At 37.6% G+C, this 23,135-nt stretch overlaps 2 protein-coding genes across 3 annotated transcripts in view; one reads left to right on the plus strand and one right to left on the minus strand.

Moving 5' to 3' along the window:
- The window catches only part of tbck (TBC1 domain containing kinase), a 38,855-nt gene extending 33,584 nt beyond the window's left edge, over positions 1-5,271 (minus strand). The window contains exons 1-12 of the mRNA XM_062428608.1: positions 5,138-5,271; positions 4,123-4,336; positions 3,783-3,855; positions 3,305-3,419; positions 3,098-3,171; positions 2,222-2,363; positions 2,045-2,105; positions 1,892-1,953; positions 1,480-1,541; positions 879-1,027; positions 553-691; positions 353-452 (exon numbers count right to left, since the gene is read on the minus strand). Coding sequence (XP_062284592.1) covers positions 353-452; positions 553-691; positions 879-1,027; positions 1,480-1,541; positions 1,892-1,953; positions 2,045-2,105; positions 2,222-2,363; positions 3,098-3,171; positions 3,305-3,419; positions 3,783-3,855; positions 4,123-4,315 — 1,170 coding nt within the window. The 5' untranslated portion in view covers positions 4,316-4,336; positions 5,138-5,271. The remainder of the gene's footprint in view (positions 1-352; positions 453-552; positions 692-878; positions 1,028-1,479; positions 1,542-1,891; positions 1,954-2,044; positions 2,106-2,221; positions 2,364-3,097; positions 3,172-3,304; positions 3,420-3,782; positions 3,856-4,122; positions 4,337-5,137) is intronic.
- Positions 5,272-5,578: 307 nt separating this feature from the next.
- On the plus strand, positions 5,579-18,884 carry aimp1a (aminoacyl tRNA synthetase complex interacting multifunctional protein 1a). Of its 2 annotated transcripts, none has more exons than XM_062431495.1 (7): positions 5,579-5,691; positions 8,977-9,107; positions 9,658-9,771; positions 12,601-12,756; positions 13,937-14,145; positions 16,455-16,623; positions 18,573-18,884. In XM_062431495.1, coding segments are annotated over exons 1-7 (948 nt in total). In that variant the 5' UTR covers positions 5,579-5,689; the 3' UTR covers positions 18,740-18,884. The 2 variants fall into 2 exon arrangements, with proteins under 2 accessions (XP_062287479.1, XP_062287487.1); XM_062431503.1 differs by having other exon boundaries at positions 13,940-14,145.
- Positions 18,885-23,135: the final 4,251 nt, after the last annotated feature.

A 23,135-nucleotide genomic window follows, 5' to 3' on the forward strand; every position in this document is an offset into this window, starting at 1 on the left:
ACTTCAAATCATGTACTGTAATAAAATCCATCGGGTTGATTTACAGAATGTGTAAAAACACAACCTATACATGCACTTTACAGTCTGTATCCTTATCACAAAATATCATCACAAACATTTGGACACAATTTAAAACCTGGGTGAATTTAAAATCTGCTAAAACAGTTGTTTTTTTTAAAACTCCATTAAATAAATATGAAAATTACTATAAAAGCTCTCCAGTGTGAATAATTCTATTAATCCCCCTGGATATTAACTTTTGAGACAGTCTCACCACACCCGCTCTATCTAATGTACAAAAATAATAAGGTAGAAATAGACAAATTTAGACAATATTTATTAGTTTCCTTACATTTCTGAGTTGGCACAGAGACAGTGTCACCGTAGTGTCATCAAGCAAGAAACTGCGATCCCTGCCCTGGCCAAATGACTCTCCATCCTCCAAAATAAATCTAAGAAAAACAAATCAAACCAAAGAGAGTTAAATAGATAGTTCACTGAGTTTGAATATCAACCAAAATTAGTTAACATCTGCATCAGTGTGTGATGTACTTGGGCAATGTGCAGATTGGAGCTTTGGACTGTATGATCTCCTTGTTGGTCAGTTCTTTCTCCAGGTCTCCCCCCGCAAGGCACCACAAATGGTACACCTCATCTATGGCTCTCTCTGACAGGTAGTTGTCATCATCATCTGAAGGTACGCACACAAAACCGTCAACACTTCCCCATGTGCACATATAACAGTTTTTGAGGGCCAAAAAATTCAGCAATGCGCCAACAAAAGAAGGTAAGAAGAGACTGCCAGCTGTTAAACATGGATGTAAAAAATGCAGGATTTAAAATGTGAATGTTTTTATTTTTGTGTAGTTGGGACAGACCTTTGCAGAGTTCACTGATGTCCTCTGGGAGCTCCAGATGTGCACAGCGCAGGGAAGAGGAAAACAGGCTAACAGGCTTCTGAAACGGTGTATAGAGGCACGAGATCCCATTGAACAAGGGGTCCCCAAGCAGCTCTGCAGGGGTCGGCCTTGTAGACACACACACAAAAGCTTTACAGTCATAACAACATTAATAATAATGTCACACTGATAGGAGATACTATTCATAAATCAAAATATCCTCAAATACAAACAGTGCACCTTTCAGTTGTAATTCATGAAAAAATGAGAGTTCATCAAATTAAACATTTAATTATGCAGTAATAAAGTTATAAAAGACTAAGCCAATAAATTGCATCTGTTTGTTTGGTATCATACCACTTATTGGTTTTAGCATGCTGGAATCCTGGCTGACATGCAGAACCAGTAAAAACGTTGGACACATCTTCTCATTCCCATTAAAGGAGAAACTGTGTCCAAAACTTTTGATTGGTACTGTACATGCTGTAACTATTTCATAACCTGCGTGACCAAAGTGTCTGGAAACTAAATGGCCAATGTCTCCCAACAGGATATGATATCCCACAAAGATTGTATTTACCTTTTGGATGGAAGAAAGGTCAAGCATTTCCTTAATAACTCGAGAACATTCTCTGGCAGCTCCTGTAAAAAAAAAACGTTGTTAGCTAAACACAATACAGGCAGGTCGGATTTATGCTTTAAATAATCCCACAGAAAATCTCTATTTATATTCATTTCTGGATAAATTAAGCAACGCATCTCAGCAATGCTGGCATATAAATGACCATTAAATCTTAACAAAACACCAAAAAAAGCACTTAGAGTACCAAGACGTTGCCTAGCCAGAATTTTCAGGTTTATAGTTAACCTTATTGTGACCTAATGACTAGAAACTAATAATTCTTTCTCATAGGGTTAGGGTTAAAAAAAATACTGTATTATTCAAAAATAGCTTTTTGACTCAAACCTGACAACCAATTATCTAAGTCTACCTTAATGGTATCCAGGCAACCATGTTCCTCAGCAAGTACAGTGACAATGTCATCCATGCAACCTGAGAATGACAAACAAATCACTGCGTAAGTCTAATTGACCTTTGGTGCATATTCCTCAGCACTTAAAATAATTACGTCCCTTTCACTTACCCAAGGTCAGAATGAATTTCAATCTCTCACTTATTTCAATGTTCTGCAGCAATCTTCTGCCCTATAACAGATTCACAGCTTGAGATTTTGAGGTTAAAATGAGCCATAAAACATGAATTCAGGCAAAATAAAAATATACTATAAAACTGTATAAAGAGATTTATGAAGGATTCTTACAGCACACAATTCAATGAGCAAAACTCCAAGCGACCAGACATCAGTCTTGGGTCCTGAGGGCAAAGGCGCCTCATCATGGGAAGGGTCACTGGGGTGGAAGGAGCCCTGAGCAATCACCTCTGGAGCAAGGTATGATGGGTACCTGAGGTCATGATCACAAAGCAGATAAGCACATTATATTGTCAGCCTCTACATAACCTTTGTAGATAACCTGTGTTCTCCAGTTCATTTTAAGTAAATGGAATGACTTCAACAGCACAGAAACAGCAGTTTATGGTTTTCCATTCATTAGTTGTTTATTTATTTATTCTTTTTCTTTGTCCTGTCAATATTAAGTCTAATTTGCAAAATGAAAACATTATATTCTCAGAACTACACAATTACTCTGTATAAACAGATGGCATTAATCCCATTAATGTCATTATGTGATGTTTTTACAGTTGTCCGTCACAACAACCTTCATACTGTAGCTGTTTGACAGTTGCATTTACTTCATTTTCCAGCCAGATGTTTTATTTAAAAACATGGGCATGTGCCATCATTCCTCTTTTCAATCTGCAAAAGGATATTACACAGAAAGATTTGATAGAACACAAAGGCCTTTGGATTAAGATGAAAGTCCAACGATCTGTTACAGCTCCTCAACCAGGAAGTATTTGGATGCCTCATAGCCTGGATTCTATGAAAAAGGATGGGCCATTATCCACCAATGTTATGGTCAATTGCCTTTTTTATGATTTAACTAACAGCAAACAGAAACAAGTGAACCTTTGACCCTGAAGAGACAGTTCTCATAGCTCATTCCCACCAGTTGAAAAGTTCCAGAGGAGCACTAATGGACATTTCTCTGTGATAAATGAGGGGAAGAATACATACCCAATGGGAAAATCTACATCTGCCCCATGATCAGTCATGTGATAAAGGCCAAACTTTGCCAGCTTGACATTCCCCTACAAAAAAAAGATCCATCTCAGGTGGCAGGTCTGTATATAGGCAATCATTTAATTTTCTTTCAGTTGCACAGATATTCAGTCAGTAAATAACAGACATACAAGAAACAGGTCAATTAGATGAACACGGTACCTTGCAGTCCATGAGCACGTTGTGTGCAGTGAGGGCTCTGTGCACCATACCATGTTTGTTCATAAACTCCAGACCTTCAAGGACCTCATAGGCTATCTGCAGCACCTTCTCCGGGCTAACACAAACACAAACATGGCACTGTTTCAATCCATTTTGAAGGAAAAGTATTGAGTGGGTCACAGAAAAAATATGTGGGTAAATTTTACTGTGTTTGCAACAGATTGAAGTTTTAGGTTATTACAAAACTTTGGAAACTGTAACAGAATATTGTTACTATGCAAAACTACCTGCAGCCAGCAGATGGCAAGGTTTATGTATATTACAGAAGTTCACTTCCCTTTGGAAGCATCTATCAGTAGTACATAGTTTAATGGTGACTGAAAACCAGTGTCAGAACCAATGTGAAGGGAGCAAATGCACTGGGTTCACATTTCATTACTTCAGAATAATTAATCATGACTTTTAAAGGAAATCTCACCTGACTGTTTTTCTCTGTTTTTGGAAATCATTTAAACTGCTCTCGAAGTGCTCAGCAACAACAATCAGCCGTTCTATAGGGCAATAAGAAGAAGAGACCAAACATTAACACATTATACATAACTGGATTAGTAAACATTTAGCAAAATGTTATTGTTATTATGAGTAAGCATGTATGATAATCATTCATTTGTATCCTACAATCTTGAGTCGTCAATTAAGAGCCAAATATTTTTTTTTCTCAAAGGCTAAGAATATGACGAGGTGTGACTGGGAGGACAATAATAGGAAGCACAATATGATACCAATGCCTTACTTAAAAGCAAGACAGAAAACCATACCATGCTTTCCTCTGGAGATGTCCACATACTGGCAGAGTCTGGGGTGAGTGATGGTCTTGAGGATTTGGAAACGTCCAAGGATTTTAATGGAGTTGGGGGTCAGAGGTAGGCCATTGCTCCCACAGACATCATGCGGGAGGGCTGAGGCAAAGAAGGTGAAGGCCCCCAACTGAGCATCTTTGAGGGGCCTCATAATGTCTCTGACCTTAAAACTCTGATAATAGGAGAAAATCATCAATATAATTATATACATATTATATATGTATATAATGCTACACAGATACACACACACACACACACACATATATATATATATATATATATATATATATATATATATATATATATATATATATATATACATACACACACTCACCAGCCACCTCATTGGGTATACATTTGCAATAATGCAATCCAATACAACAGCTCTGCCATACATTTTACATTTATGTTTTTAATGACATTCATAGAAAGGTGATTATTATTTTAGCAACTTTATGTTTATTGTTAAAGGTAGTGGGTGCTGGTGGTGTAATGGGGTACAATATATTGAATGGTGTTCCAAATATTTTGTCCACTCCTTTATACATGAGGAAGAGGGACAAAATATTAGGAACACTTTTCAATATATTGTACACCAGTACACAACCACCATATAGGAGACATCCTGATCCTCAGGATGGGAGCAAATATCCGTCCGGAGTGTACAAACTGAATTAATGAAAGAAGTGCTGATTGCTTAAAGCTAGTATATGTATTGATGTTGATGGCTGGGCAAATCGTCAATAAAGCAAGAGACAGGTTAACGCTGTCATTTTACATATAATATATTCACACCTTACAACGTTAGTTATCATCGGGGTGTACAGTCGGAGAAGACAAACAGTGACCCTCCAGTTCAACCAACCAAGCTAACCCAAGTGTATGTACATCATGAAAATATCTGTCTTATTGTCAATGTGGAAGCCAGAGATGAATTACTATGCATTACCTCCCAAAAAAAATGTCAACTCACAGTTAAAGGAAAGCCTGCCTGGTCATCTCAAAGGCATGAACTGGACGTTGTTATTACAATTTTTTTCTAAATGAATCTTATTTCTGCCTTTACGACGTGAGGGAACGTGACCAACGACGTTATGTTTATGCGACACAGCTGTGCACATAGGACCTTGTCTAAGAACAAAAATCAAGGTGGCGAAACTGAAATCAATCAAGTAGTTAAATCGGATTTTCAATAAGGTTGTTTTTGTAATAATTTCTAATATTTGGAACGAGTCACTTTTTGTTTTTAATAATTATAAACAGGAAATCGCCGTTGACTCCTTGCGTTTCAGCTGATCTATAGAACATACGCCGACGCATGCGCAGCGCTGTTTTCCCTCTACGCATGCTGTAGAGATCCACAGACATGTCTCTGCAGATATCTATACACATGTCTAGAGATCTACCCCGGGGTCCTAACTCAGCCTGTGTGCGGCTAGCTGCTAGCTAAGCTAACGTCAGCAAAGCTTGCAGCTGTCAAGCCCCTAGTGCTGGCTGAAACGTGTTGGGTCAGTGCTCAGAGTCCATGTAAGTTTTTTATTTTGTTTTATAAACCTCTCTTATATGCCACTGTTTTAAATTATAGTTTATGTTGTATTTGAGTCTGTTTAGCGACCGTCTAGCGACGTGTGAGTTAGCCTGTAGTGTAAATCTTCTGAAGGCTACTGAGGCTCTGATTTAACTGTTGCAACCTAAATCCAAAGTATACATATTCCTCACTATAGTCACTAATTCAGATCAGTACTACCTTCATTGGAAATATTATTGATTTTGTTTTATTAGATATTGTAATTGTCGATTCGATCTCCGGTTTCATTGTCTAATATTAGCTACGGGTGTAAATCAGAAGTTTCTTCATGATAAAATATTTGCCGATTTCACAAAGTCTGCCACGATACGATTTCGATTGGATTAGATTAGATTCAGGAGCCAGCGATGATATGAAGCAGGATTTTTGATTCTCTTTCAAAACCAGTAGCCCAAATGTCTGAAGCCATATAACTTTGATGATTACAGTAAAATGCTGTAACCTGCATGTTTAATAATAATATAAAATGATAATATACATAATGATTACATCAAAATTTAGATCAGGTCATTTGCTGTCTGTGATTAATCAATTCATCAATCAACCCTTTCGGCTCTCTTGCAAACTGAATACCTTTGGATCTTGACAGCTCTTCAGACAAAATATACATTGTGTTGAAGTGCCTGACAGACCTTTTTTGATATTCTATCCTCTAAATAGTTAAACAAACATTCAGAAAAAATACATAAAGATTAATCAAAAATGAAGTTGACTGATGAATGTATTTCAGCACTGTAAATTGTTTTCTGTTCAGATGTGGGAAAATTGTTTAGAGATTATGCTGTTGTCAGATCTGAACATGAGGTAATCTATATTCTTGGCATTTTACCATATTTTAACTGATTTAATCAATAAGCATTTGAGTATAGGTAAAATCAAATACAATAAAATAAGAAATCAAATATCCCAGTATATTTTCAAACACTAAGAAATGATTCTTTATAATCCCAGGGCTATTTGTGTTGTTTTTTCTAGTTATGTGCAAATTCCCTTATATTTGTATAACCAATATTTTGGACATAATTAATTGTCATGCCTGCCTCTACCTCATCCCATTAAGGGACCAGTCTGTAAGATTAAATGGCATCTAGCAGAAAAAACTTGGCAGAAATGGAATATAATATTGATAATTAATTTTTAATTAGTGTATAATCCCCCTAAAATAAGAATTGTTGTGTTTTCCTTACCTTAAAATGATCCATTTATATCTACACAGGGAGCGGGTCCCCTTCCACAGACCACATTTCTACAGTAGCTCAGAGCAGACAAATCAAACAGTGGCACTGAAGAGGGCCCTTTCACATTTTCCGCGAGTTTTGCGGCCACCATAGGTTTTCCCACATCCTTGGAAGAGTATGTAATGTGGAAGGGTTCTCACTCGGCTGCAATCTGTAACCTCACTGCCAGATGCCACTAAATCTTACATGCTGGTCCTTTAAAGGGGTAATATGTGTAAGTCAAGAACATGTGTCTTGGTTACTGAAGGTTATGCTTCTCCAATTGAAAGGTGTAGGTCCGTTTGATACCTTAAGGTGGTGCTGGCATGCTGCACTCTCATTTTCTTCATAATGGTCTGGTTGTCAGACAGATCGGGAATTATTCTCCTGCAGTGTATTTTTACAGTGGGAATGAAGCATGAAAAGAGAAAACACTTGTATTCTGGTAGGTCTGTTCACACACCACCATACCAGAGAAAGCTGATGAGTAAATGTAATGTATTTACTGGTTGGATTCAAACCACCTGTGCAGCCTGTGAAATGCTATGCAGGATCATCTTTGATTTTTTTCAATTTGAAAGTGACATGAAGTGTGTGAACTATTGAGAACTATATGACTAAGCAAACCAGTCATGCCTATTTTTAGGAGAATGATAAGAGTGGATACAGTGACATGCCTGGACCAGCTGTACCCCATCTACAGGGCAAATGCCAAATTTATACAGTTACACGTCAGCAGATGCATAAAATATATTTTAATTTCCATACAGTGAAGAAAGGTCATTCAGGAAGGTTGAAAGACTATGCCCTCTGGGATATTAGCTGGTTGTGATTCTTCTCCCTCATGTGGCATCCCACACCACTTTCTGCATACCTTTGCCTGTTCTATTTGAAATCCAAAGCTGAAATGACCTCTTCATGTTTTTATGCTGCAGACCATACCTCTGCCCCAAGACCTATTTTCAAGGGTTATCCAAATAAGATCAGCCATTTTGTGGCTCTTGTTATTACTCGACCACTGGTCCTGTTAAATCAATTCAGTTTCTCAAAAAACAATGCTTTGATCCTTGAGTTTATCAACTCCAGCTCTTTTGTGTTTCTAATTTCCTCATCCCCCAACATTTTGTTTTCATCTTGGGCCAGCTGTTGTTTTCCAGCACCTCCCTGTAATATGTGAAAGAAGTTTTCCATGCCTCAGCCTTGTAAAAATCCATCCCTTCCTCTTTCTTCAGAAAGTAATCTGCAGTGTTCAATGTGATAAAGGGACATCAACCTAAATTTAGACTGCTGTCTAACTCTATTTTTGTTTAGTGGCAAAAGAGTGGCTTCTCCTTTTTGAACTTTATCTCCCAAACTGAATGCATAATGTTGGTGCAAAGTATGACTCGTAGGATAAACTATTTAATGTAATTTCACTACTTTTAAGTAACAAAGACGGACAGGAATTAATTGCCGAATTTGGCATTGCTAAGTTGACCTGGAATTCGTCAGGCCTTTTTTCAGTTTTTATCCATTGAGATACAAATAAAATCTTTAGAAATTGAAGTTTAAAATCAGAATATGCTGATATTAATGGATATAAACACAGGTTTACCGGAATATCTCTCCACAGGCCTTGTAGACAGAAGTCAGATTTGATCACTTTGGGCAGCTTGCCAAATTATAGCAATCAATCCCATTAGTAAATGAGTTATACCTACTGGGGCGGCAGATTGTGGAAAGCATGATATTGTGATCGTTTTGACGGACATATTACATCCACAGCTCCATATTTTTCCGATTTATAGTATTTATTAATGAATTGCTTAAAACACAGTGCAGCTTTGTAGAGCAGCCCTGCTACATGGTTCACAAATGACTAATCAGATAATCAAGTAAATAAGTGATTTTGAAAATAATCACCCTATTGAAAGATAATCAATTCAGTATTTTGCTCAGCCCCAATTTCTCTGTTTCATGTTGCATTTTGAAGTGTTTTGAAGACCGTAATTCTGTTTTGTTTTTTAGGTTTTTAGCTCGTTCCTTGCTCAAGATGTCAAATCACAATCCTTTGCTGAGGCTGGAGCAGCGAGCAGCTGAGGCTGACCAGATCATTGAGTATCTCAAACAGCAAGTCCAGCTACTCAAGGAGAAAGCCAGTAAATACACCACACACTACATACATAGAACAATTGTATTAGCTGTGAATGGGCTGGTTTATAGTTAACATAGTCTTATGCCAAGCAGGCTTACATTTAGTCTAGGCAGGCCTTATGCTGTGTTCAGGTGAAGTAGATGATAAATGCTGACTGTACTGACTGGCACACTTTTTGGCTGAACGGCTCTTTCCATACATGATTCACAATCTCATAATTTAACAAGTAAAATTCTTGTTGGACCACTTACGTATTTATTAAACTTGAGGCCTCATATAAGGTCATGACTTTTTCTGTAATTAATAAGTATTGAATCAAGTGTGGTTTACTGTCATTTAACACTGCATTAGACTATTTCTAAATTGGAAAATTTGAAAAAAAAAAAATCTTTTTTCTTTAAGTTCAAAACGGGGAACAACATTTATTTTAGTAATCACCATATTTCAGTCAACAGTATATTTGTACTAGTGAAGAAACTGTTCTTGAAATGTCCTGTGGGATGGTGAAATTTCAATCTCGTGCTGAGCGGTAACAAGAATTTGCTTCGTTGCAGTTGTCCAGACCAGTGTCAGAGAAGAGAAGAAGCTGATGGTGGAGAATGCCAAATTGAAGAATGACATTGAGGAACTGAAAAAACAGCTGCTGGAGAAAGAGAAGAGGAGGGGAGGTATGTTGAGTCTTATTCCCAGCAAAGATGCAGACGTAGTTTGTTTGTCTTCAAGAAGACCTTGATGTTGTTATCCTTTATATCTAGTTATAGAAGCGGTTGTATGTGCCTGATTTGCAAAACATTTGATGTCAATTGTTGCTCATTAGAGCATTGTTTGGTTTGTACTATCAAGATAACATCTTGTGCATTCTCGCCTCAGCCCACTATAAGCAGATATTTTCTGTTTTTATTATAAACAACCATTGTGCTTCAAGAATTCCCATCAAAGTGATGGGGCAACATGTCTGTCAGCTATTGTGTGTCTGACATACGTTGACATTCAAGGGCAAAAAGCTCTGATCATTAACAAACATTTAATGTTTTCCAGAAAGACGCTGCAGAAATAAAGGGGTACTAGAAATAAGCAATTTAACCTTGCTCAAAAAACTCAATATGTTAGTGTTGGAACATTGAAGGAATGCATTCCAATACCCTCGCGACTATGTTTTTCCACATATTATATCTACAGTAATTGTGATGTTTATGTTGTGGGTTTAATTTCAATGGCTTTAAGGTGGCATAAAATAGCTTAATCAAAACATGTATAAATATGAACCTTTTTTAAAGAGAAATTTCAATGGCCTTTGCTGATTTGTTATTGAGATGTGATAAACAGACTATTGAATGCAGCTATAATAGTGCCTTGAGGAAAAAACATTTCTGCTGCCAAGAGATTAAAATCACAACTGAGATTCAGCATCAAATTTGCCTCAACAACTTTTTAAAGCTTAAAATCTTAAAGGGGACCTATTGTGGTTATTCTCTGCACTGTAATTTTATTCTGAGACTCCACTAGAGTAGCTTTGCATAGTCATAGTTTAAAAAAAACAAAAAAAACTCCATATTTATCTTATGCTGGACCTTTTTGTGGCCCCTCAGTTCAGCGTCTGTCACTTAGCCTTAGTCTTAGTCCTAGTCCTAGTCACGTCGTCAAGATTTTACAGGAAATACATTAATTCATTATAACTGAATTAGCAGAGCTTTGATAGATGCACTGAAAAAAGTCAACACAACAACATATGGAAATATATGGAGCTATTTGTTCAGCATATCAGTTAGAAATAATGCAGGTAGGAGTAGTACAAGAGGGACTACAAGAACAGGTAATTAACTTGTTTTACTTTGCCCTCCTGTATAAGTTGGCACACGTTGAAAATTGAGAAAACAGTTTGAAGCCGAGTGTTCAGAGCACGAATTTACTTTTACCGATGTTTACATCATTATTTGACACATTGGCCACCTTTTAATATGAACATTATATATAACATACATGAATGACTGAAGATAAGATGTGCACAATAGTTCCCCTTTAAACTTGTGGCATTCATATGACAAATGTAAGCCTAATATTCAGTCTCCTTTTAGTACTGTCTCCACCACCTCTTATAAATATTTGGTTCCTGAATCCTATTTATCTGTCCAATCTACAGCTGCAACTATTAGTCGATCATACAGAAAATTAACCATCAACTATTTTGATAATCAAATAATCGTTTTAGTCTTTTTCTTTAAAAAACAATGTTAAAGCTTTTTGTGTTTTTCTGTGTCATACATGATTTTACATGAAATTAAATATCTTTGGATTTTAGGCTCCTCATCTGTCAAAATAAGATATTATAACAGACATTTTTAACTATTTTCTGACATTTTATAGAGTAATCGAGAAAATAATTGTTAGTTATAGCCTAATCCTATTATGTCTTGCTATTAAATTTCCCACATTGATCAACATCCATGTGTTAATCTCTGTTTGTCTGTCTGCCATTTGATGCTGGGCAGGATGAAAAAAATGCATTGATGAGAGCCGAAATTGTGGGCCAGAAAACCAAAACAACAGGTTAAAAGAGTGCTTGAAGGCTCTGTAGACCTGAGCTGGGTGATAACTGAGTTTGTTACTACGAGCGACACTATTTCTAGTCATTTGATTCATCGTTAATGTAATAATATTTAACAGTGCCGTTTTAATTTAATGTTCTAGGCCAATGTTTCCAGAGATACCTAATATGTCAGGCTTAGTTTTAGGAAATGTGCATAAAACAATGCCCAAGACATCTAGTATAATTCCATTTGATGAAATGGTGAAGCCATGAAAAACAGGTCACCCTGGGGTTGAACATTTCACTCAATTTAAGTATCATATGTAATATTGCCTTACAGTGTGGAAAAAGATCTTCTAAATGTAAAAACCTTGAGAAACATTTTAAACGCAATGTCAAGAGTTTTAAGAGGTTATTGCCTGTAATTCCAAGGTAAACCGGAAAGGTCCTGATCTCAGGTCCTAACATAGAATTAAGGTAATTAAAAGCATTATGGTGACGGTGGTGTGCCTGCAGACCAATGTTTGTCAGACATTTTGTAGGAATTCAAACATCAGGCGCCTTAAATGATGGGTTATTTTTTTCTGGAGAGTTATTGTAGGACATTGTTCCCTGCTTTATGGCTCCATTTTCTTGTTTCCATCAACTTGGACACTGTCATTTTCCCATCAAAACTGTTTGCATCAGGAGAGCAGTCCTCCCTCTGGGTGTGTAAATAAAGCTCTCTCTGTATCATTTCATTGTATCATGTTGATGCAACCAGCTCTGTGCGTGAAAAGGGACAACTAAGGAGTAGTGTACTGTGTGTATTTGTATTGTAAATGAACTCTGTCACTGCAGTGTTGCACAAACGTTTGGTGTGCAGTGAATATTAGTTGTCAGAGATAGGCTATTTAAGTAAAAGACAGTAAATTGGATCCACTACTTCATCCTTTTTTGTACTGATCTTTTGCCCGGGTTCTCCCTGCAGTGCAAGACGTGGCCATCCCAACCGCTGAAGCCAATGTTGAGTGCAGTTCGAAGCCCACCCCACCCTCTGGTCCAGCACCCTCTGCCTGCCCTGCTGCCGCTGTCCAGAGCCCTCCTCCCAAAGATGACAATAAAAAGAAGAAGCCTGAGAAGAAAGGTTGGAGAGAAAAACATGGCATATTGCATTATTTCATTATGAATCCTTTTGAAGTTTTAACATCCAATATAACAGTTTCAGAAACTGAAATTAAGCCTAGATTTGTCACATAACATTATCTGTGCCATATATTCAATTTTCAGTTTGTTAGTGGGGCCATATTAAACTATTAAAAGTGACGCTCACCTCTCACCACTCTGGGGTTTATTTGGTCTTTTTAAGTTTTTGTTTGGTCAGTCCAGTTTTTTTTATCAGCATTTGGTTGATCTTCTCCTAACATCTACATTAATTTAATTGTTTGTTACTTGAGGGTTGGATGTAGCTATGTTCTCACCTCATCCAAACAGTCATCTCTTGTTAGTCTGCAAACCCATCGGTGGAGTCCTGGTAGTGTTACGTTGCAGTGCTGTCATCACAACAGAGCATAAGATTACACAGGGGAGAAATGCTGAATATCAAAAGCAGAGGTTGGAATTCATATTCTTCAGAACTGGTGTGGGCTCAGAGGAATGATTAAAGTCTGTGTGATCATTTGATCAGTGAAACCCACTGGAATGAATATTTGCAAAAAAGCAGACGAGTGAAAGGCACTTTGTCTCTTGGAGGAAGCATCTGCTATTCTGCTATGTCATCGGATCATGTAACACTCACCTTCAGCCAAAAGTGGGTATTGGTATTGCCATTTACTCGTATAATGTACTTAAAATCACAGGGAAGATGTGTAGTAATTTCCTTTTCTTTTTTTTATGTATAGATCAGATGAAACGCATGCCACCCTGAGCCTTGTCATTGGTGGGCTTTGCTTTAGTTTATGTAAGGGCATTAAATCAGATTCCAGACAGATGCCCAGTATTGTTTCAACTATGATTGGTTTTTTATAATTTCCAGTGGGCTGAAATATTCTCAATGCTTTCAAACAAACGCATCCTATAATATCATGCACATTTAGTATAATACCAAGAAAACTCTCACAGATGCCTCTCTTCAGCAAAGCTTTTTCCCAACACATGATGAATAGCCACTGTCTGATGTTGTGTGCTAAAAATGAACCCTGCCAAATTGTCATATCTGAGTTTCATTCACACAGAGAAAATTAAGGGGCTGAAATGTTCCGAGACAAAGTGTGTTTGCGTTTGTGCACACTGTTAGTGTAACAGTATTTGCCTGTCTTTGATGCCAGGAGGAGAGAAAGCAGAGAAGAAGCAGGCGACCCAGAGCCAAGAGGATGCCAAGGTGGATGTGTCTCGTCTGGACTTGCGTGTTGGACGCATAGTCACAGCCCAGAAGCACCCAGATGCAGACAGTCTCTATGTGGAGCAGGTTGATGTGGGAGAGGCTGCTCCCAGAACTGTGGTCAGCGGGCTGGTCAAGCACATACCACTAGACCAGGTACAGTGTTATTACTCTTTTAAACGTTAATTGAAGTTGGGTCACAGAACTTTGAAAACTAATTAAATGACTACCTCATCAGAATTCTCCAGCATGTAGTTAGAGATTCATCCACAATAGATTATTTACTTTATGTCAATCTTCAGTTGGAAATTAATTCACTTATATTCATCCACATTTAGATCCACTGATCTAAGCTGAAGATCGTTGAACACATCAGGCCCCAAATTGCAAGTCAAGGAGCACCAGCCTGTAAGCAAGTCTACTACAAAGTTTGCTTTTAAATGAGGCTGATTAACTTATAATTCTGTACAAACTGTGTTTAGGAGTGTTTCTCTCTAGATGTACAGGCAGTGCTGTATTTCTGTATACACATTTGGCTCACTACAGTCATAATATGTAATATTAGGACGTTTTAGGTGCTGTTGTTTCTCCTCTGCAACTTGTCGTTTTATGTCATGTTGGTCAGTAGACATGAGCTTCCAAAAATGACTAAAAACTGTTGAAGCAATAGCATGTACTAGCATTTAGTGCTCTTTAACTAAAGTTAGAAAGGCAGACTTCCTAGAGCCTTGTTTATAGGCATTTATGAGGCATTTACGCTCAACACGTTCGTCACAGTGTTCTCAAAAACACCAAGAAGTCAACAAGCGTTACCAGAACGTCATTATCCTCAGGACTTTCAAGGTCCCGTCTGAGTGAAGTTATTACATTCTGAGCTTCAAAATGTGACATGTAACTACAATATACAAAGAAATATTGTGCTTTTACTATCAACTCACTAGCATAATTTCACATTCAAATGTTCATGAATATTTAGACAAGAAAAAAAAAAGTCAGATAGAACCTCATTATTTAAAGCTCACATGGTAGCAGCCCTGTGGGAACAACACTGATAAAGTAATGTTGCATAATAATTCTTCACTATATGGGATACAGTCTTTAGGAGAAGCTGTTGTAGAACTATTGATGAGTTTTTGTGTGTGTGTGTGTGTGTGTGTGTGTGTGTGTGTGTGTGTGTGTGTGTGTGTGTGTGTGTGTGTGTGTGTGTGTGTGTGTGTGTGTGTGTGTGTGTGTGTGTGTGTGTGTGTGTGTGTGTGTGTGTGTGTGTGTGTGTGTGGAATAAGTTACACACACAGACATAATAAACAAAAACTTTTATTAAAATACACACACATTTTTGTGTCATTTGCACACAAGTAAATCAAATCAAATATAAAAACAGAATAAAATAAAAACAGAACTATGTACAAAAGAGCAGCTGTCTCTGTTTTATTCTCTCTCAGCAGTGCAGGCATTGTTACAAAAATTCAGAGGTGTATGACCAAGCGTTGCGACTACTTGCATCTATTGTGTGCTTAACACAAAAGACACCATGATGTTATTTTGGGAATGTGCACCATTTCACTGGAGGCACTACATAGAGCAAAACCTAGCATCATGCACTCCTCCTGAAGTAACTGCTGCCTTTTTTCTTTCTGTATCAGTCCATTAAACACAAAGCCAAGAAGTATAAAATCTAAATCTGTCTAACTCTCTTGTTAACTGTCTTTTTTATATGAGCCGTTATCTGTTTCTGTCAAGCAAGCAAGAGTGAAATATCTGACAAGATGAATTGTGGGTTTTATGGCAGGACTCTTGAGTGTCTGTTTTTCTAGAATAAATAATAGGCACTGTTAAGAAGTCTGAGGCAGGCTTAATGTCTGCAGTGCACATAAAATATTGCTAAAGTCAAATGGTCTGTTTTTGTAAATACTGTTACAGAACATTCACATATTATTTCCAGCTTGCCAGAACTGAGATGAAAAATGAAATATGCCACCCCGTCAAATCAAAACAAGGGATTTTAGATTTATGTAGCATTTCTTGAAGGATGTCCCTCACTGAAAGGTATGTGTATTTTCTCAAATCTGGCTTGCATCATCTCATGGAGTGCTGGATTTTATTTCTGTTCAGCTTGTGGCAGAAACTGCGTCTGGTCTTCTTTTGAATTTTGGTAAGCCACAGAAGTCTCTGAGCTCAAAAGTCTGTTTGCTCCTTTTGGTTTATTAAAAGAAGAAAACAAACCATGAACTTTCAGACACAGTAATTTTAAATTAAGAGATTGGAATTGGCATTATTGTTTTTATTGGATTATTAAATTCCCAGTCCTGTACTCAAATAGACCACATCAGCTGAAGGTGTTTTTTTTTTTTTTGTTTCCTTATGTAAATCGGGTATAATCTCAATTTTTTTAGGGTATATGGGCTGTAAAAAACAAAGGGTGTATGGGCTGTAAAAATGTATGTAATCTTCTGTCCTCCATGCAGATGCAGAACCGCATGGCAGTTCTGCTATGTAACCTGAAGCCAGCCAAGATGAGAGGAGTTGTTTCCCAGGCAATGGTCATGTGTGCAAGCTCACCAGACAAAGTTGAAATCCTTGATCCTCCAAGTGGAGCAGCACCAGGGGACAGAGTTACTTTCCAGGGCTTCCCAGGTACTAATACCCTTAACAGAAGAGTTTCCCCTTGAAAAACAGATTAAGTAATTGCAGAAAGCTTGAACGTAACAACAGATTTCCCACCAATACTTGCTCATCAGTGAGTGACTATTAATGTGTGTCATTGATAGTCACTCCGTCTCCTGAAAGAATTTTCCAGTCTACAATCCACAAAATGCCTCTGTCTTAAGGAAATGAAGGGTGTCGCTAAACCGTCTCCCTGCCAGAAACAACATTGCAGTTTCAACACTCATTCCTCTGAAGACACCAATCAGGATGCTTTCTCAGACCCCACTCAAAGTTCTCATTAGAGGACTCCTCAGTTCTGTTTGGTGGTGGCTAAATGGCCTGTGACTGCTGATTTCACAGGCTAATCAACGTCTTACTAGGAATGTAACTTACTTTTTCTCATAGAAATTTGGAAAGATAAGTGTTCTAAGTGTCCTGATTAGTTCAGCCAACGAGTGTAGAAAAGAACATGTGAACCCCATTTCTAATCAATTAACTCATCACCTAGACCATATCAGAGTCGAGGTCCTCTTGTGATGTAATCCAAACACAATCTCAAATTAATGTGGCCTGACCTGAAATTTAAAAAAAAAAAAAAAGTAAAAAAACAGGCCAGTGTGGTCATGAATGAAGCCTTTTCTGGTTTTCAAATATATGCTCAATATTGGTGAGAGAAGGATTGTCTTGTTCTTGTATTCTTTTGAGAACAATAACCAATTTGGGAGTTCCCTTTGAAAAAAGTGTGGAGGAGGAGGAGGATATGATGAAAGTGGATCTGTGGTTACAAATACCCGCAGCCCAGCATGAGCCGAGGCTTTTATCCCTGCTCTACACATGTCCCAGCCTCTCCTAAAGTTCTTTGATTCAAGAGGAATCCCTTTGGCCATAATAATTTTTTATGGATCCTACATTAAATAAAGTCGTGTTCAAACCATCCTCTGAAAATTTGGTTCACCAGAAAACCGTGGCGGACTAAAGCAAAGACAGGATTGACTTACTAGGGTGTTTAGTTCTTGTTTGTTCACAACAATACAGTAGTACATATAATACATATAATGGAAAACAAGGAGTAAAAGGAGTTTTTGTCTTTGTCTGGGTTTTCCCTTTTCTTTTACCAAGCCCCATAGTACAGATTCAATTGCAGCCAATCCACTGATGGTGTGAGTACATGGCTGTAATTGCTCACATTTCCCAAACTAATGGGGCCCAGTTTGTCTGCTTGAACTTAAGAATGTGTGCAAGTTGCTCATCAAAACCTCTTTCACGCTTCTGATCAAAACTGATTGTTGCCACTCTTTGGTTGTAAACCAGCACAAATCACAGTCTTGGGAAATGAAACACATTTGTGTCCTTGTACCCTGAGATGCTTGTGTAGCAAGGAAAACGTTGACACCAGACAGAAGCCAGCCAGTACCGGCAGTGAATTCTCACAAATGCCAAGCAACATCAAAACAAAGCCATCACGAAATGAGACTTTCCCTTAATTGTTTTCCCTGGATGCATATTTTGATTCTTGGTTTGGTTTAGATGTTTTGAATTATAGTTGAGAAGAAATGGCAGTTTTTAAAAGCTCAGTTTCTAATAGAACATGATAGAAAGTCAGACTATTGGGAGACATACAAGTAAAATTGTCCTGATAAATCAGGAATTTTATGGTTGGTCATTTGCTCCCAATTTTTATTGGACTCAACTCATTACACAGATTGTATCAATACATGCTGAATGTGAAAAATCCATGAAGGAAAGTTTAAAGTCATCTATCAATGTGTCTAAGCTTGAATATATTAAAACAGTGTTTGAGTAGGTTATGCAAGGACATGACACACCACAAAAAGTTCATAAAATATTAGTCCTGGATCCATAAATCCTGCATGTGTGATGGCCAAGTTGAGAACAGAGGAGGTTTCTAATGTATAAAACTGATGTTTTGATTGCAGGTGAACCAGACAAAGAGCTGAACCCCAAAAAGAAGGTGTGGGAACAGATTCAGCCAGATCTACGCACAGACAGCCAGTGTGTCGCAACCTATAAGGGAGCTGCCTTTGAAGTTGCCGGCAAGGGAGTGTGCAAAGCCCAAACCATGATCAACAGTGGAATCAAATAAAACAACAGAGCTGCTTGAAATAGCTCTGTGTTTACTTTACTTGGCAATCACCCTCAGTGATGACCATGATGCTGTTGAGTAACAGGATGATGATAAATGAAAGTAAATGCTGTGAAGATGTTCAATAAAGGATTTTAAAAAATGATCTATATCTTTTTTAGTGTGGTTTTAGAATCTGTCCTGTGACAATCAGTTCCTGTTTGACCTCTTAAATAGATAGTCATGGTCAAAAAGGTGTAGTTAATCAATACAATTGCGATTATGCTTTTATTCCCAGCTTTGCCTCTTGTCCTGTGGCACATTAGCTTGATTGTGCTTTGATTTTGAGGTATTAACTGTAAAACACGTACCGTACAGGACTTGAGCAAGCATCATTGGTTTCCACTTCATCTAATCTTGGGTATTTTAATGAGCAGGAGATGAAACAGAGATGTAGTACTACAAAGCAGCAACTAAAACAGATCAGGTTCACAAGCTGTTTGCAGAGGCTATTTAGATGGTACTTACTGTAGGCCCTGTTCTCCAATATCTGAGCCCACTGTCATTATCTCAATCTTGGCTCGGTGATGCCGGTGCCATGTGCTTTGTTTTATTGTCCTCTTGAAAGAAATAGTCTACCCACGTCTGGAAGTATCAAACTACACAGAAAGAAACACAGAGCTGTGCACCAGAAACTCTAACGTAACATTAACAGTAATTAAGGCCATCCACACTGTAAAAACATTTGTCATGGGTCAAAGCAGACAATCATGCAGGCTTGTGCTTACTGTTGTAGTTTGTATACAGTCATGTTCAACCACACCTTTTTCTTAGATCTGTTTTATATAATGGAGAAAAAAAACATTCTAAATCAAAGTGTTGGGTTAGGGTTAGCACTATAGATGATTTTGTTGATGAGAAATGCATCATAGAACTGGCTTGAACTGTAACATGTATGACATGTACAGTAGCAGCTACAACATTTCCACAATGGGAAGCTGTCCAGTTGCATCAGTTACATTTTGAAAAAGGTGTGCCTCCTACAGGAAAGTAAAGGAATAGCACCAACAATTCAACACCTTAAAGTGGCAATCTAAAAGGTCTCTGTTTCGTTCTGTTTAGCAGCACCACATGGTGTTAAGCAGTGTCTTTTGACCTCACCTGAACTCACTGCCAAAGATGTGTCTCTGTGTGATGTCATGCTAGCACAAGCAAACTGAACAGTGAGCGTGTCATAAATATGCTTTAATTAATGTATAATCACCTGAAAATAATCAATTTTGTTTTCATTACCATAGAATGATCCCTTTATATTTACAAGGAGTGCATGTCCTCTTCTATGGAGCCCACCATGTTGCACTGCCATGTTTCTACAGCCCAGAACAGACGAACCAAACACTTACTCTAAAGAGGGCCATTAGTGTTTTTTCATGAGTTTCGCAGCCACCATAGGTTCTCCTTCACACTTGAAAGAGGGTGGTATTCAGTTTGTTGCAATCTGCAGTTTCATGGATAAATGCCTCTAAATCCTACACACTGCACCTTTAATGCTCAGTTCCAATATTTTAGTCAGATCCATTTTGGTAGTTTAAACTCATGTTTGCAAGTGACATATCTGGCTCTGCTATGTTGAGCTCCTTAATTGTCATGCATGCACTGATTTAACTGAAATGAGAGCTGCATGTGTATGGCTTGAATAGAAGCTTCTTCATAAATGTCCAACAAATCTGAAACTTCCTCCTCTCTCCATTGACCTTTAAAAAAATTCAAAAAAGTCACATGAATTCTGCCAGTATTTGATTAACCACAGATCAGTTATGAATCAAATCTAGGACTGCATATGCAGGTGGCCCTTATCAGATATGAAACAAAAACTGATTTTAAATGTTCATACCTTTGTGGAAAAAAATCAGATTGGCTGAGGCAAAAAAGGTTGGATTTGGTCCACTTCAGTCTGTAATGTGAACATAGCCATACAGACAGAAGAAGAAGTCAAAGTACAGTAGCAGGGTGCTGAAAATGCTATTGATGCTGAAAAATAGGACAGTGTTTTATCCTGACAAGTTGACATGCATCAACCAGTGGTGGTTCATGTCAAAATGCCACCACCATGTGGGCTTAAATAAAAAAAACTTAAATAGAAGAGAATGAATCCAAATATTAATTATCTGGAGAAACATTCACCTGCCCACCAGACACATTAAGTATATGCAAATGACTGTATATCAGTTACACAAGTTTTGATTTCCAATATTTAGCATCAAATGTAGAACTGAGTCAAGGTCTGCAATGTAAGATTTCAAACTTCAAACACACACTAATGGCTGCTATCAAAAGATAACAGTAAAACTAACAATAGTAACACTCATTGCCTGCAGGTGGCACAGGTGTAAATATTGCAGAAGATATGACTCCTTGCCTGGAGATGGTGCACATACGTCTAAACTGCTGCTGGTGGTGGTACTTTTATTGCCTTTAGTTATAACAGTATAAACTGACTTCAACTGCAGTTCTCAAATCATATCAAATAAACTCACTAGGCCTACTTGAGAGCTTCATACCAGTGATGCTGTGCCTTTAATCTTTTAATGTAGATTAGGATATAAACATACTTTTGTTTCAGCATACAAAGAGTGTCCAAATAGTGCTCAAGTGCCTGGCTGATCATCTATTAAACAGTGTCCTATGGTGCTTTTAAAGTATATTATCTGTGCTTTCAGATCCCCTATAACTATTTAGAGATCCTCGATGAGGAAAACCTCTGATTTTGGTTAAATGACACAGACAGCTCTAGCAACTAACCTCTGCTAAAGCTTATTCTCACTTAAACCACAGTGATCTTTCTGGGTTTTCTATGACCACAAGAAGTGTTGCAAGCTCAGAGAAAGATCACTCCAAGATCCTTTAAAGTCAGACATTTGGTGACCACACGTCTCCTAACCTCTTAACATAATATCCACACATTCCTCATCCATAACTGACTGTAGATTATTATCAGAGTTTTCCTTATCTGTAAATCTGTATTTCTCTTTTCTCTTTCAACATCCATCATCAAGTGTTGATTCCCGAGTTGAACCACACTGGTCTTGAGGTAGTAATCTGAGGCAGAAATTGGGGCCATAAATACCGAATTCACGAATAATTGGTTCACACATTGCATATGCTCTGTGACAAGCCACACATCAAAGTAATGCCTTTGCCCCTGTCATGTCCGGCTGCAACTGTCTTCAGACTACTACCCAAACATCTTTGAGATGTCAACACTAAAGTAAAATAAAGACGAGCTGTTGCTGCTTCATCATTCCCACCACCTTCTTCATCCTCCAAGTTATTGTGTCCTTAACATGACCTGAGGAGGAAAATAATTATTTTATAAGTTGTTATTATAATAGACTCATGCAGACTGAATATGAAAAAAGGAGAAATAGTTTTGGAAAAACCCAAGCATCACTTTTCATGTGATAAAGCTTAACTCACTCATCTGAAAACAAGATTTGGTGTGTTGGTTACTATGACTAACAGTCAAATTTAACACAAATGTTTCCTAAAGTTTGTTCCACAAAACAGTGACCCAACAGCCAGAACATCATCAAACAGCAGGGGTCATGAAGAATATTTTTCTCATTTCTGAGGCCAAGAAGACAGTTCATGGTGAGGTGTTAAAGTCAAACTATGACAGGTTTTTATAAAGAAATGCAAACTGGACAGCATGATTTGCATTACAGTATTGTAAGATCTAATTCGGTGCGAATGAACACATTCTGTGTTTCTTGCTTACTTCAAGATCCTTGGATGTAAGTAGAGTCCTTGTCAAATTGATAAATGTGTTATTGTTTTGGTTTTTTGTTTTGGTTTTTTTCATAATAAAATTTCTCAACCTTTCTTTCAAAAATAGCTTTAGCTGCTTATCCATTTCATTGTGTTTGTTGTGTGGTATAGTTTGTTGTGTAATAAAATCCCCCCTGCAAGTTGACTTGAACGGATGGATCAACAGAGGCCTCGTCTTCAGAATATGCACGACTATAACAAAGACACAGTTTTAGTTAAAATACATTGTAGTTTATGATTGTACAGGAGCTGTTTACTGCAGCCCTTGTTGCATCATTTATGGACAGTTGTTGTTGCTTGAATGCATTGTGTGCCATTTCAGATAAATAAGGTTTAGATATTCATCTAGACGGATACACAAGCCTCTTAATCCCTAGGCCTCTGCTTTTTGCTACTCACACAGTGAGGAGCACGGTTTTTGACTTGTGCTTAGTTTAACTAGAAGTGGTTATGCTAGTTTATCATCAAGCTTCTTCTGAACAAAAAACTATATGACTATGTTCTTGAGTGTTTAAATGCTCAGTGATGTGTTTACTTATGCAGGGTGAAAACAAACAAATTAAGCTTTTTGCTCTTTTAATATTGATAC

This window comes from Scomber scombrus, chromosome 2 (assembly GCF_963691925.1).
Source record: "Scomber scombrus chromosome 2, fScoSco1.1, whole genome shotgun sequence".
Lineage (NCBI taxonomy): Eukaryota > Metazoa > Chordata > Actinopteri > Scombriformes > Scombridae > Scomber > Scomber scombrus.

What these genes read in the sequence shown, in the direction of transcription:
- aimp1a (XM_062431495.1), top strand. An exon ending in AGCACATACCACTAGACCAG is followed by an intron (nt 14,146 to 16,454) that starts GTACAGTGTTAT and finishes TCCTCCATGCAG; the next exon opens with ATGCAGAACCGCATGGCAGT. An exon ending in TACTTTCCAGGGCTTCCCAG is followed by an intron (nt 16,624 to 18,572) that starts GTACTAATACCC and finishes TTTTGATTGCAG; the next exon opens with GTGAACCAGACAAAGAGCTG.